At 43.5% G+C, this 15054-nt stretch overlaps 2 protein-coding genes across 4 annotated transcripts in view; one reads left to right on the top strand and one right to left on the bottom strand.

Annotated features, from left to right (window-relative positions):
* The window catches only part of HOOK3 (hook microtubule-tethering protein 3), a 79927-nt gene extending 76527 nt beyond the window's left edge, over nt 1-3400 (top strand). For both annotated transcript variants that reach the window (XM_014958116.1, XM_014958115.1), the window contains one exon: nt 505-3400. In XM_014958116.1, coding sequence (XP_014813602.1) covers nt 505-520 — 16 coding nt within the window. In that variant the 3' untranslated portion in view covers nt 521-3400. The remainder of the gene's footprint in view (nt 1-504) is intronic.
* Nucleotides 3401-7501: 4101 nt separating this feature from the next.
* Nucleotides 7502-15054, bottom strand: part of KCMF1 (potassium channel modulatory factor 1) — a 54525-nt gene continuing 46972 nt past the window's right edge. The window contains exons 5-7 of one of the 2 annotated variants that reach the window (XM_014958146.1): nt 14127-14301; nt 11304-11586; nt 7502-9619 (exon numbers count right to left, since the gene is read on the bottom strand). In XM_014958146.1, coding sequence (XP_014813632.1) covers nt 9358-9619; nt 11304-11586; nt 14127-14301 — 720 coding nt within the window. In that variant the 3' untranslated portion in view covers nt 7502-9357. The remainder of the gene's footprint in view (nt 9620-11303; nt 11587-14126; nt 14302-15054) is intronic. The other variant, XM_014958147.1, reaches the window with a different exon arrangement.

Below are 15054 nucleotides of genomic sequence, written 5' to 3'. Positions count from 1 at the left end.
TAAATGCTTAAAGTCTTCAGTGATGCTCAGAGCTCGAAGGCTCAGACACAGTCATTATGACCCTGATTGTGTTTTAGTACATAACCACATGCAGGACAGGCACCTTTCACTTTACATTGCTTTATTTTTTTAACTGTTGTACTCACAGACAGCAGGAATGCCTGAAATTTCTTCGTCACTGTGTGAACTTAGTTTCCGTAGCTGTGTTAGCTGAGAATGGTGCCCTGAAGGACTTCACTCAGAAGTGTTTAAATTTGTCTGAATTATGTCTAAATTTGGATACTGTTCAAGGCTGTTTTTTGCTTTTTCCAATTACTGGTGTGTGACCTTCCTGTTAATTTGAAGAGTTGCTCTGGCAAAGATGTTTTCCCCATGAATTTGCTCAACTCTGAGTAGAGACGGCCTTACTAAACTGCTCTGAAAAATACCTGTTCTGTTCTCTGGTTTTTTAATGGAAATATGTTATCTGCTTTTTAACTTTCTTTTTTATTCTTTTATTTGCAGTGATGTGGTTGCATGACCTGCAGCATTATTATAACAGGGACTGTTCAGTGCATGACTTGCTTTTCTGTCCAGACTGCATAACCAAAACTTAACCAGTTCTACACTTAAGACTCATGGCCATCTGATTTCAAAGGGAGATCTACTTGCAGAGAAGCTTACCATCTTGGGGAGTGGCTTTCCCATTTCCCGCTTCCATTTACTCTTTCTCTTCACAAAAAGTCTCCTATGAGGCTAGAAGGGAGGAAATCCAGTATTCAGAACTCGACAGGAGGCGTTCTGCAAACTGACAGAGCACTGTCAGCTCTCCATTTTACTTCTGCCTGTTCACTTTATTTAATTCTGTTTAACAGTATTAACACACAGACTTTCTGCAACATTTTCATATACTGAACTATAAAAATCTAGTCTTAATGGTTCCTAAAAATGCCTTTTGGTTACTGCTAAAATTTAAAAAGCACCTGCACCCTTAAAGGATCCACTTTGAATCTTTAAATAATTAAAGTAAAGCGAAGGAGGTGTTTTACCAGGAGAAATGACTAACGAATTGCTGCTTGGCCTTCCCATCTTCCTTAGAAAACCAGGCAAGGTTCATCTGATAATCTCCGAGCCAGGCAAACTACCGGGCGGCATTCGTTCACAGACACTGCCTGCTTCCTTACGATGTATATACACAGTAGTTTGTGGCGGTTGTATTTTTCTCTCTGCATTTTAGCTGTGTTGTGGGTTTCTTTCAGAAACTTTTTTTCAATCTGTGTACAATTGTTAAAACAATCTGAGGAAAGAACGAGAATGGAGGAAAGTATGAAAGCCGTCTACACTTTCAGTATTATGCAGCCTGTCTTTGCCAGTTTATAATTTGGGTCATTTATCTTTCACCTGTACTGTTTTTTTTCTTTTTTTCTTCTTATCGCAGTCTTAGCTATTTAATTTCCAATTGCACTAGCTTGGCTGTTTCTTTGTATTACGAGGTTTAGCTATAAGATTTGCCATATGTAGCCAGTGTAACTCAAAATGCTTTGTACTGCCTATATTAATTTAAAAAGCTGCTTATTTAATATTCTTAAATGTCTGCACATTTGTACTACTGTATCTTTGTTTTGTATTGGACATCCAGTACTGGCAAGATTCAGAAGACGAGGGAGTGCTGTAGTGTTGTAAGTTAAGAGGTTTATTGTGTAGGAGTTAGTGTGTAACAAATGGGGACGGGGGGGGCTTTTAAGCCATAGGACTTTCCAGAAAATATGAAGAGAGTCTGAATGATGATGAGTTTGGTTTAAGTCCAGTTGTAGAGAAACCCCATTCTTGCTCACTAGGATCTTAAAAACATAAAGTAAGTGATGAAAAATGCAGCAATATAAACACACATGTACTCTGCTTACTCCAAGGATGGTTTTGCTTGTTCAGGCAGCAGCATAACCATCAGCCCTCTGTTCCCCTGTGCTGGAGAAGCGTTGTGCCCACCAGTCTCTGCAGTCACTTCTGGCCACAGAAGGTGGTGCGTGCCTTGTCCCTGGCCCGTCCGGCAGGGCTGTGGGCAGAGCTGCACCTCGGGCGCTGAGACACCTCCCTCAGCCCTTGCTCCATGGGTTCCTGATGCCCACTGCATCTGCAGCCTTGTGCAGGATGGCTGGGAGAAAGGACAGGCCACGTGGTCCCACCCATGGGGGGGTCTGTGCCACCCGGGGAAGGGAAGGGCAGGTAGGAAGGGGATCCCAGCTGACTGTGAAGGGGAGAGGAGGGTAAGCACGAAGGTCCTGGTGAGAAGTGTGTGGTGTGTTCCCTTCTGGATACCATAGCAGACGGGGGAGCCTATGGCTGCCAGGTGCTCTGGCTGACAGCAGTCCGGAAAGACTCCTGGAGGGGGATATGTCTTTCCTGGTCCACCAGGACCTGGGATAGCAAAGTCTGATGTGACCTGCAGGCAGGACGACCTGGGGCTTGCTGGTGACAAGTCAGGTATTCCTGCAGCCTACACAGCAGCTCTTTCATCAGACTGAGTCCAGGAGAGATCTAAAGGATTTGTTGTCTTTCCAGGTTTTAGCCATCGGTCCCTTGTTGTGTGTAAAAGGGCAATGAAAAAAAAAAAAGTTCTTTTTTGTTGGGTCTTAAAGGTGTGGTTTGTTTCTTGTTGGCCAGCGGGCTCTGTCTGGGCCCTGCCCTGCCCCAGCTGGGCGCGGGGTGCCCGCCGTGGGGCCTCGGTGCAGGGTGGGAGGGGATGGCTGCTTCGTGCACCCACCCGCACCAGTGTCCCCGGGGCAGGCAGAGCTGCGCCTCCTTTGCCCGGTGGTCTGTGCGCATTAGAGACGTAGGTATCTGTTGTTCTTGAGCCTGAAGACGTTTGTATGTAAGTGTGTTTAGCTTGACAAAAATTGCTTGAGTTCACTAATGCAACAGGGAGAGGTCAGGCGCAGCCAGTCATGAGTGAGCTGGCTGCTTTAATTAGCCTGGCACCTCTGTCATGAAGCGATTGCGAGCTCACAACTCAGAGGTGATCTCCAGCATGTCTCTGATAATACTAACTTCATTTGTGCTGCATAGAATACTCTTTTACTTTTTAATATCAGCTTGTTTGACAGTCCTGAATTGTTGACCAATTATCAAAGTAACTGTTTGTGAAGTTGCCAGTGATATATTTTCTGTAAAAGAATGGATTCCTAGAGTGTCAAAACATTAAGTTCCCATTTCAGTTCATCTATGAATTGTGTAACTACCAGATTGTCATGGTAGCAGTATTAATATACATATCTGTATATAGAAAAAAAAATACTCAGTAATGATCATTGGAATCAAAAAGTTTAATATTTTTTCCCAGTCAAATACACTAATGCTTCCAAGGTGACAGAAGAGTGTACAGTTGTTAAACAAGTTGTAAATAAACGCTTATATAAAATGTAAATGCTTGTTTTTCCTTTACTTGGCTATAAACTGAGGCCAATGCCCAGTCTGTGTTGAAGTTACTGGCTTGAGCCTGGAATGCTGTTCTGCTGTATGAGGTGATGGTAGCTGGTGGGGGCTTTTGCAGACAGGTGGTCATTAACAGGGACCTTAGTGAAGCGGGAATAATATGGGTAATACAAACCTTGCCTTTAAATGCACTTAGAAGCAGTCACTAGAGAACAGCCAGGGAGAAAAACCTGAACTTTTCACAAAGCACAGCTCCACCTCGTCTGCCTGACTTCTACGTGGACAAGCGGCATCTTGGAAACGCATTTCCTGGGGCTGCGCAGGGGAGGGTGAATGGCAGGGAGGGGGTGGCAGCAGCAGGAGAAGCCCAACAGCTTCTGACTTGTGCTGGAGAGCATCTGATCGTGCTGCCGTGTCCCAACAGGCATCGCCCGAGCTGGTTTGTCTCTCACAGGGCCGAGGTGCGATGGCAGATGTGGCTGCGGCAGTGCTGCTGGGGTGAGGGGCTTTCGGGCAGGAGAGCTCTCCCCAGAGCCACCAGGCCGCGTAAGGTGGAGGCAGGGAGCTGTCAGACCTCACCTCCAGCTGACAGGGATTCACTCTGGTCTTCTGTCCCATCCCCTCCTCTGTCCCCCCACCAAGTCACTCCCCTTCACCTTGGTCATTGCTCCAGCACCTCCTGCCTCTGACCAGCGTCCCCTCTGCTGTCCTGCTGTTTCCTGCACTGCCACCCGCTCTGCCCTTTGGCTGCACTTTTTGTCCTTCCCAGCCTCCTCACCCCCCACCCACTGCCCCGAAACCCACATCAGCGCCCCTTGTTCCCGACCCCCCTGTCCCTCAGACTTCCCCACACAGCCGCTGTCACCTCCCTGCACCATTTACCCCCCCTTCCTGCTGCCCCTCACCCTGCCCCGCCACAGCTGGTGGCCCAGCAGGGAGGCTGCAGCAGTGCCGGTTGTCTTCTGCTGGTACCCAGGGGACTGCAGGGACCCAGCTTTTACCACTGTGTCCTAAGGGGTAAAGCTCTTGGGCTGTACTAGATGTTCTTTCCAGGAAGAAACAGCCACTGCTGTGTAAAAAGGATATGCATAAGCTCCACACTTCCCCTTTACAGTTTCCCTTTTCCCTTTCCTTTTGCCCATAAATAATTTTGAACACTATAAATATTGCATAAATATCTGCAAATAAATCTTTGTGCAACAAAGCAGAGCCCAGCGTGCTTGACACCACTGTGCTCTGCAGGTAGGAGCCAGCAGAGCAGTTGCAGGGAGGCTGCGCTGGACTGACTGGAGGGCCAGATCATGGGGCAGATCCTCCTGCAATCTCCACTGAGGCACATGGAAAATAAGGTGATTGGTGACAGCCAACACGGTTTCACTACGGGCAAATGCTGCCTGACAAATTTGGTGGCCTTCTATGGTGGTCCTACAGCATTGGTAGATAAGGGGAGAGCAACAGATGTCAAGTACCAGGACTTATGCCAAGTGTTTTACACTGTCCTATGACATCGTGGTCTCTAAATTGGAAAGGCATGGATTTGACTGGATCAGGAACTGGCTGGATGGTCACATGCAGAGAGTTGCAGTCAACAGCTCCATGTCCACATGGTGACGAGTGGTGTTCCTCAGGGGTCAGTACTGGGACCAGTACTGTTCAACATCTCTGTCAGAGACATGGACAGTGGCATCGGGTGCACCCTCAGCAAGTTTGCCAATGACACCAAGCTGTGTGGCGCTGTCGACACACTGGAGGGAAGGGATGCCATCCAGAGGGACCTGGACAGGCTTGAGAGGCGGGCCCATGCAAACCTCAAGCAGTTCAACCAGGCCAAGTGCAAGGTCCTGCACCTGGCTCATGGCAATCCCAGGCACAAATACAGGTTGGGAGGAGAATGGATACAGCCCTGAGGAGAAGGACATGGGGGTGTTGGTGGACAAGAAGCTCAACAGGAGATGGCAATCTGAGCTCACAGCCCAGAAAGCCAACAGTATCCTGGGCTGCATCAAAAGAATCGTGGCCAGCAGGTCAAGGGAGATGATTCTGCCGCTCTACTCCGCTCTGGAGAGACCCCACCTGGAGTACTGCATCCAGATCCAGAGTCCTCAGCACAGGAAGGACATGGACCTGTAGGAATGGCTCTAGAGGAGGGCCACAAAGATGGTCAGAGGGCTGGAGCAGCTCTCCTATGAAGATAGGAGTTGTTCAGCCTGGAGAAGAGAAGGTTCTGGGGAGACCTTGTGATGGCCTTCCCCTACCTGAAGGGTGCCTATAGGAGAGAGGGGGAGGGACTCTTTATGAGTGAGGGTAGTGATAGGACGAGGGGTAATGGTTTTAAACTGAAAGAGGGGAGATTTAGATTAGATATTAGGAAGGAATTCTTTACAGTGAGGGTGGTGAGACACTGGAACAGGTTGCCCAGAGAAGCTGCAGCTGCTTCATCCCTAGAAGTGTTCAAGGCCAGGCTGGATGGGGCTTAGAGCAATCTGCTCTAGTGGGAGGTGTCCCTGCCCATGGCAGGGGTTTGGAACTAGGTGATCTTCTAACTCTAACCAACTTCATGATTCTGTGACCACTGGACAATGGAGGAGGGCAGTGGCACTGAGCCTGTCAGCAGGACACAGCACAGCAGAGGGGAGTGAAGGTCAGTTATGTCGGGAAGAGGAAAGGAAGATTAAGCAATGTAACTGTAAAAGTCCTCACATACCAAATGTATCCAACTGCTTCCCTGTTCCAGGTCTGAGAATGCCAGGAGGCAGCAGAGCATCTCTGCTTCCCAGGAGTTCTGGCTGGTAACAGAGAATGGCTTTCACTCCTTCCCATCAGACAAGCATCTCAAAACTGCAAAACATCTGGGTGTCTGGTCCCTGGACCCAGCTACAATGTCCACATGCTGCCTGGGAGCACGAGTCCACAGGGTGAAGGCAGATCTCATAAACTCTTCCAGAAGTAAAAGTGGAGGAAAATACCACCAAACCAAAAACCCCACAAAAAACCAAAAACACCAACACAAAACCAAACCCCAAAATGCAAACAACCCCCACCCCCTAAACATTCCAGTGAAGCAAGGAAGGCAGCTGTAACAACTGCAACTAGACCAGGTGGATGAAGTTAAAACACATATTTGGCCTTTACCACACCACTTTAAGTGCCCTTCTTTAAGATTGGCCCAAACAGAAAAAAAAAAAAAAGAACAAAAACCACCAGCCCCCTGATGAAAGCACATCACAAGCTACAAAGAGAATGTAATGCAATTCCATGTAACTTTTCCATGGACAGGGTGGTGGGACTTGTTCCCCATCACCTTCAAACAGGTACTGTGTACCCCTTCAACTACTGTAACACACTGGCAACAAGACCTTGTCCTTTCGTCTGCCCCCTCCCCAAAAAGGCTCTGCCAGTCCCTGCTCCTCAGGATGAAGGCCGGGACGCTCTCTGCCCACAGCACGGCTGGAGACACACTGACAGGGGAAGACAGAGCAGGGCAGAGGCACAACCCCCAGCCCATCCCCAGGACCTGGGTGTATCCAGCACCAGAACCTCCCCTGCACCCAAAGCTTCCAGACTAACACCGAGCTCTGATACAGGTCTCGCTGCATTCCAGGAGTTTTGCAATAAATATCTTCCTCCCAGTAGCTATTTTGTATAATTTCTAAACCTAAAAACCCTGAACAACTGAAGATCTGTACAAGTTAATGTGATGCCCCAGGAGAGCTTTAGATCCCACTCAGCATATATTCAGTCTCTAAAGAAACACGGGTCCTCTTCAAAGCATGTGGAGTATGGAAGCCAGGCAACAAGAAGTATCCTCTGCAGACCAGCCACACATAGATGGTCAACACCATCACGCTGAGAAAAGCCTATTTTTGAATGCATCTTGTTCTGTGGAAACTTGAATTCACCTACCTGTGGAGAGTCAAGGATGACATACTTCAGCACCTGCCAAAGCATGTGGTTTTGAAACATGACTATGTAAATCACCTCGGATTCTGCGTGAACAGATTTTGTATACAGTTGGAATTAGAGACAGCTGCAGAAATTTCTGGAACAGAACTGTCTGCATAATACATCAAAACCAAAGAAAATCAACTAAGCAACAGTCTTGAAAATGCTTTATTGAACCGTGTGTCTTATTGTAATGTGCAGAAGATGTGTTTGAAAAGACTACAGCTTGAAAAACTTTTGAAAATCCTCAACAATCAATAAAAAAACGTCCCTACAGGGGCTAACTCTCAGGATAACCAGAGGCCTCATGTAAAGTTTCCCTTGAAACATTTCCTGTTGCAGAGACTAAAGGAAAACAAAGCTACTACTACTCTATGTGAAAACAATCAGGATTTGAGGATTTATTTTTAAAAAAAAAAAAAAAGGATGGAACTTAAACTTCAGTCTATGGGGTTGCTTCTTTTGCTGCTGTTATTTTGGATTAGCATACACGTCACAGTTCTGCTGAGAACACCATCTGGTGTTCAAGTCTGTAAATTTACTCTAAAACACTAGCAATGCTGCAGAGATGGAAGGATACAGAGAAAGAGAGAGGGGGTGAGGTGAGAAAGATCTGGAAAGACACCATTATCATATAAGCCTAGTTTAAATTTTCATCAGAAGCTGTGTGCACTTTTGTCTTTATAATCTAACTTTACATTCAAAAAATCCACCCAAAAAAAAAGTGGGGGAAAGAAAATCAAAATCAAACATACTTCTTCTGCTCTTGTCTTGAGGCTATTATAAACTTCTATGCACAAGAACACCAGACTTTTTTTCCAAGCCAGTAGGGTTAACAGTATAGGCATGTAGGTGGCACGATTCAACTAAAAGGCTTTTTCAACTTTTTTTTATACCAGCAAAAATAACCAAAAGAAACAATAAATAAAAGGTGCTAAAGTTACCATTAAGAATTCAATTGTAATATACTGACATTCTGGGAATCCAAATCCTCAAGCTCTCCTGATACTGACAGGTCTCTGCAAACTATGAAGCAAATACATAAATAACTCAAAATATGATTGAGACTGTGAAAGGCTTTTTAAACTAAAACAACATGATCCAGGTTAACTTTTTTTTTAAACACAGTGAATATATGAATTGTCTACACCTGAATAAAACATATTTAACATTAAAAAATTTTAACAACCACAAAAAGGAAAAACTTTAAACAAAAGTGAACATTGTTTGATTTCAGGGCACACAAAAGCCCCTTGCAGTGGCTTCCAGCAGTGGCTTTACTGTTGTGTCTCCTACAGATGCGTAAAATGAAGTTCCACTCCACATTGAGGTGGTGGCTAACAGGGCAACATAATGGGCACAAGCAGCAAAATGCCACACCCTGCTCTCGACAATATTATCCCACTGCAGAGTCTCCATCTTGTGCAGAAACAGCACATAGCCATGTCATTCTGTCACATATTATTCAAAAGGTACTTTGTGGCCACAAATTGCTAGTCAGTGCTAACCTTTTTGTCATGTAACCTTTGAATAATGGGAAAGCTTTGGGTTTTAAAGTTTTACTCCTTGTATTTAAATTTTTAAATGACAAGGTCACTAAAACTCATGCACGCTGCAAAAAACGTCATGCAGTAGTTAAGGTAAACCATCCAAGCAGTTTTTATTCATTAATATTCATAAATACACACAGCAGCTTCATTAGAGATTTTTCATTTTTTTCCTCTTCAGTTTGAATGTGGAGTATTAGGAGAGCCTTTTGCATGTAAAGGTACAGGACACAGAGCTTTTTGCTCTGCACTGCAACCTACATTTACCTGCTAGAAGTAAAAATTAGTTAAGTGGAAATGATTATCATATATATCTTTTCTCTCTTTCTTTTGAATGTACACAATGTAACAAGAGTGACAGACCTGAAATTACAATCACCAAAACAAACCCAAGATAGTTGTTGTCCACTTTCATTGGCAAATACAGCACAGAGGACATTGTCTGCAAAGTGGGATGTCATCAAAGAGGAGGTGGAGGAGGCTCGTTTCCTTTATTACTCTCTTTTAAATTTAGGTTTTCTAAAGCAACATCTAGAGGCATAATATCTACACAGCCCATAGCACCAAAATCTGCAATCTCCCCCCGCTCATCCTCATCTGAGGAGGAACTTTCTTCCCGCATCAAAGTGGACAGTAGGAGCTCCTGGACAAACAGGCTGCAGTCTGCCCGTTCACTTTCCATTGACTGACGCTCTGCTTCCGACATCTTCGGGTCATTCAACCTGCACAGCAGCAAGGAAAGAGAAGACAGGCAGTTGGTGAAAGCCCACTTCACTGATGACACCACTGACAGGTGCTGAAAGGCACTCCAAAACCACTCCTTCAGAATTGTCCTGCTTTTCCCCTCCACATGCACAGCTCTGGCAACCCCGACACCTCAGTACAACAGGCATATGCCTTTAACAAACACCCTTCCTCCGTTGCTACAACAACATTCAGACTGGAGCCTGAAGCTAGACAAAAATAAATTTAAGAAAAAAAAAAATCTATTTGTGAAGTTTCCTGCTATTCAGGAGTGTTTTAGGGAGGGCTGTTGTGATTTGCTAGAAACTCATTAGATGCCTGTTATATTTCTAGGTCAGCTTCTAAGTTCATGCAGGCCACAAAATACACAGCCACACATGTAAAGCCTAGGGATTCCCAAGGCACAACAATGCTCATTCCACCATTTCTCCTGGTAGGCAAGGAAACTGCTCAGTCCAACTCTGAAAGCCACCATCTGTGGTAGTGAAGATCCTTTGATTAAGTTTCTGATTGAAAGGTGTTAGGTGTTATTATTTTGCACTTAGGTAATAATCACATTGACTCAAATCCAGATTTCTTGACACAGGAGCTGTTAGAATGCCCAAACAGACAAACAAGAGTATGGATGGAGGGGCGTGGCAGGGGAGATGTGGAAAACATGTATTTCAGGTCAATACCCAACCTTCTAAAAGAACTGGAATGACATAGTGGGTGACACCTCTTTAAAATAACCCTGAGATTCAAGTATAATTTCTAGACCAGATAAGTATCCTGTTGATTAATGACATCCTTTATTTGCCCTGTAAACAGGATACATATATTAATATGTAAACCCCTATTTAACCTCAGCTTTTACTGAAGACTGATTTCCTATTAAACAATACTATCTTCTGACTCCCCATTATGGCTCAAGTCTATATGCTTCTATAGCTGGAAATGCTGCTGTTTGGTTGGAAGTAGTAGAGGAAACATGCACAGCTTAGCAAAGAAATATTCTTTTTGTTCCTCTTGAAGTTGAGATACAGCAACTAATGTTTACCCATTGCTTAGGAGCAGACAGACCATAGGTTTGAAAAGATGCTAACAAATCCAGACAAAAGCACAGTATGTTGGCTACATACTTGATGAAGGATCTGGCAGAAGTCTCCTGCCTGGTGTCAGAAGTAACTTAATTCAGCCAAAACTCAAAACCAGACTCCTTTTCAAGGTTTGCAGAAATCCATACTCAAGTCTAATCCTCTAAACATATTCCTAGGTGCACCAAAAGGGGTACGGCACACTCTCTTATTGCAAACACTAGACCACTACAGGATACCTCTGCAGCCAGCTCCTGAAGTTGGTTTTCCAAAAGCAGAACAATACCCCTTGGGCCAACTCTAAACTACTAGTTTTGGATATTAAATTTCCAGTTTTGTTTCCATGCTAAAACTGTGGGTGAAGCAAGTTTACGTATTACACCTCCTGTGACCACTGTTGACATCTGCCACGGATATATTCTGTATGATTAACTAGCCTGTTAACTCCAGGATATATTTGATCAGACACTGCTTTACTTTGCCTAACTCCAAACACGTAATTTCATTGAACTCTACATCTCTATCAAGACTAAGGGGAACAGAAAGAGTAAAATTTAAATACAAGCAAATACACTAAGCAAGTTACCTTGTAAGAAGAAACTGGGAATTCTGGATAGTCTGCTGACTGTTTTCTGTGTTAGACGTGTTGGTTGTTGTTGTAGATTGTGTCATAGTGGTGTTGACATTGATCGTGTTGGTGCGCCTAGTTGCATTGCGTGCAGTCTCCAGTTGTTGTCTCGCTGCCTGTGCATGCTGTCGTTCCAACTGCAGTTGCATCTGCAGCTGCTGTAACTGAGAAGCAGAAGGCCCAGAGGAGTTGAGCTGTCCTCCTGCAGAACGCCTCACGCCTGATAGCTGAGATAAAAGCTCTGCCAGAGAAGAGAAAGTTTCTGTGATGAAAGACCTTAATGAGCATCACAGCAGAATGAACACACCCCGAGTTCCAGCGCCTCAATTTTTTCAGTCAATAAAAAAAATCAAAGAACAAACAATGCTGAAGAGCCCACAAAGCTCTTGAAAAAAAGTCCTAGCATTCAATGTCTCACAAGGTAAGGAAGATTAAGACTAATTTATGCAGATTTCATCCAAATAAGAAGTCAAAGTTCAATGCCTTTAAAGTAACAGGAGAACCAATCTTCAGGGAATGTCTAATAAATTATGTCTTCCACAGCAGTTCTCTGAAACTTCAGGTCAAAATAGCAATCGACTAAGAAACTCCTTCATTTTGGCTTTACTTGGTGATTTTATTTTCCTCTCAAAACACAGGCTTCCCCTTCCCAATATCCCAGAGGGGAGCTGTGCTGCAGCAAAGAGAAATATCATACCCTCACTTCAAACATTTAATAAAAACATTTAGTTAATAAAACATACTAAAGTATTGCCTCACATCAAAACTGAAGTGGTCAAGCATTTTGCTGTATGAATTTTTATTTCTGCCAGTAGTACAGAGAAGACCTAGCTATCAAAAAAAAACCACCACCAATTCAGAAGGATGGAATGCTTATAGCAAGTTTCACCCATATAAAATTTTCTTGACATAAGTATTAGCAGCAAATTACTGCTCAGTGCATTACTGCAGAATTTCTTCTACAACCTGTGTAGAAAGCACTTCTTATATCATCTACTTGCTGTAGTTGATGGAAAGGCAGAGGAAGTAGAGGATGATATTGCTCCTGCCCCTTGCTTCTATGTTACAAAGTTACTACAAGTTGTGACAGTTTTCCTTCTAAATAAGGCTTTGTTTGAGGGAATAAAGCAAAATGCAGTTGTTCTCCATGTCAGGAACCCAGGATCATCAAGTGATTTTTACTAGCACTTCTAATTCCATGGTAATTATTATAAAATGCCACAGGGAGGAAAAAAAGAATAAAATGTAACAGACACTATAAACTTCCTTTAAACAGAAAAATTCTCATGGACTTTCCTATTTATTGGGCCAATATAAGGGAAGACTAACTTCCAGACAAGATTTAGATGTATTTATTCTCACTGTAAGTTAAAGCACAAGTTTAAGCTTAGAATACAGCAAAACAGTATTTGGGAAACAGACATGAGCTCATACAGAGCCTCGGTACAGGTAGGACATGCAGCTCAGTGTGCAACTGGAAGCTAAAACACAGCTCCTACCAAAAAGGATTTCACAAGAATGCCATTTTATCCCACATTTAATGCTGCTAAGCAGGCAGGCTGTGTAAGGCTGAAAACAAACCTCAGCAGCCACTCCACACTTAACTGAGTTGGAACAGCTGCCCTTGCTGAAGACAGACAAGGTCTTGCTTTCAAGGCTTCAAACATCCTCCCTTCCTCAAACGAACTCCGGTCCTTTTCAGACCCTCCTGAGACCTCCCTTAACTTATTTTCTTCTTCCCAGCTAATTTGGTGAGCTAAATCAGGTCACAGTGGGGCAGCAGAGCACCAGCAGAAGGCAGACAAGGAGACCATGATTAAGGAAGGCAGGGACAATGCCTCATTCAGCCGGCCAGCTGCCTCTCTCTGAAGAATCACAACATGATAGTAGGAAGCTCCAGTTTAAAAGCATTATGTCAAAGCAAAGGCAGAGTACAGCAGAAGTCCTGAAGTTTCCCTGATGTTTATGCAGTCAAAGACGATCAAATGAAAACATTTAGATTTCCCCTCTATGGGGAAGTTGCATTTGCTTTCAGAATTGTCTTAATTCTCTACTTTTTCTTCCCTCTAAAAAAAGTTAGTTGTTTATCAAAGCTAAACACATACCGGAAAAAAAGAAAGAAGTTTTTCCTGTGAATCCTAAAGACATCATCAGTATTTTCTGTTGTTGAAAATAAAGACACCCTTCTCCCCCTCCACCAGTTTCTTTCTAAACTTGACCAAAATACACTGCAAATATTTGCAACAGTACATCTGCATAAGAATTTACAAGTACATCAAAAAAAAAAAATCCATGAAACTAGCAAGTCTGGCATTCAAACAGCAGCCTGAATGCAAAGTAAACATATTTTAAATATCCATTATACTAAAATGCAGCTAATTTCATCTTCATTAAGACAGATACTCTACTCCATAAACACCTTTATCCCAATGGCAAATTAAAATAAGATGTACTAAAGTACATGATGGAAGTTGGGTGCAATCACTTGTAAAAATGTACAACACCTGTGCATAAGTTAGGTTTGTGAATAAGCCTTACACCATCTGCCATTAAAAGCACAAGCTACTGGTGGCAGTTCCAGCTTCTCCATGCACAGGCCCTGTGACAAGCCAGGCAAGCACAAGGTTCACCATCACTCACACTTGCACCGTGGATCATATCCATACATGCAGCTTTGGAACAACAGATAGCAGGGCAACTACTATCATCTTTAATTTCACTTCCTCTGTGTAAGAAGGGGTAAAATTACACTGGGGTAAAATTCATGGTAACAGCTCTTACCAGCTATAGGATCCATGGCTTCTCTATTGCTTGGAGAATATGAACTCTGAGAAGATGAAAGCCCACCAGGGGAACTGGTAGTAAAGTGCATGTTTGATCTACGTGCACGGGGGCCTCCCAAACCCCGGCCTGGGTGGAACATCCTACGTACGTGCCGAACACCACTGGATTCATCGTAACCAAGAAGTTAAGAAAACAGAACTGTTTGGCATCAAATATTAAATTACAAGGACATTTGATGGGTGTAATACTCAGGTGCACACCTCTCTTCATTCATAAAATAATGATTCAACTTCTGATGTAAAGCTAAGGTACACAATAGCTATGGTTCAAGTCAGACTTACCGATCTGAACTCAAGATACCCAGTGCTGTATTCATCAAACTCCCCCAGATTTCTCCAGCTTTTTATGATGTCTAAGAAACATCAGGATTATTTTCTTAGGCTTTTTTAGATCAAAGTTTTCTACTCAGTAATCTGAAAACTCCAACAACTGCATGTTCAGCCAAGCTTACTACAGAGATAGAGGGATTTTATTCTCCCTCCTCAATTCTTATGTTAAGTACTGAAAATAAAAAATGTTTATTGCCATTCCTATCAAAAGTACATAATAATGACTGCATTTCTTTTGACTTTTGTACTTCATGCTTTTATCCAATTGTTGATTTCTGGAGTATTCGGTACTTCCATCCACACCCCTTTGTTTCCCCTTTCCTCTTTTAGGCAAAGAAATACCACTAATTCCAGTTATGACAATGATGCCTTTCATTTTCCCATTTCCCCAACTTGTCCATATCAGATGCTTATATTTCAAGTGACAACTTTGTGTTCTCATATAAAGAGACAATCAACAAAGTAAAGATTATTTTTATCAGAAAGTTGTTAACATAATTCCTCCAAGACAGTTAAAAACCACTAGTGTAACTCAC

Source organism: Calidris pugnax, unplaced genomic scaffold (genome assembly GCF_001431845.1).
Source record: "Calidris pugnax isolate Ruff unplaced genomic scaffold, ASM143184v1 scaffold317, whole genome shotgun sequence".
Taxonomy (NCBI): domain Eukaryota; kingdom Metazoa; phylum Chordata; class Aves; order Charadriiformes; family Scolopacidae; genus Calidris; species Calidris pugnax.
The sequence above is the reverse complement of the archived record's forward strand: the minus strand, read 5'-3'. Positions and strand labels throughout refer to the sequence as shown.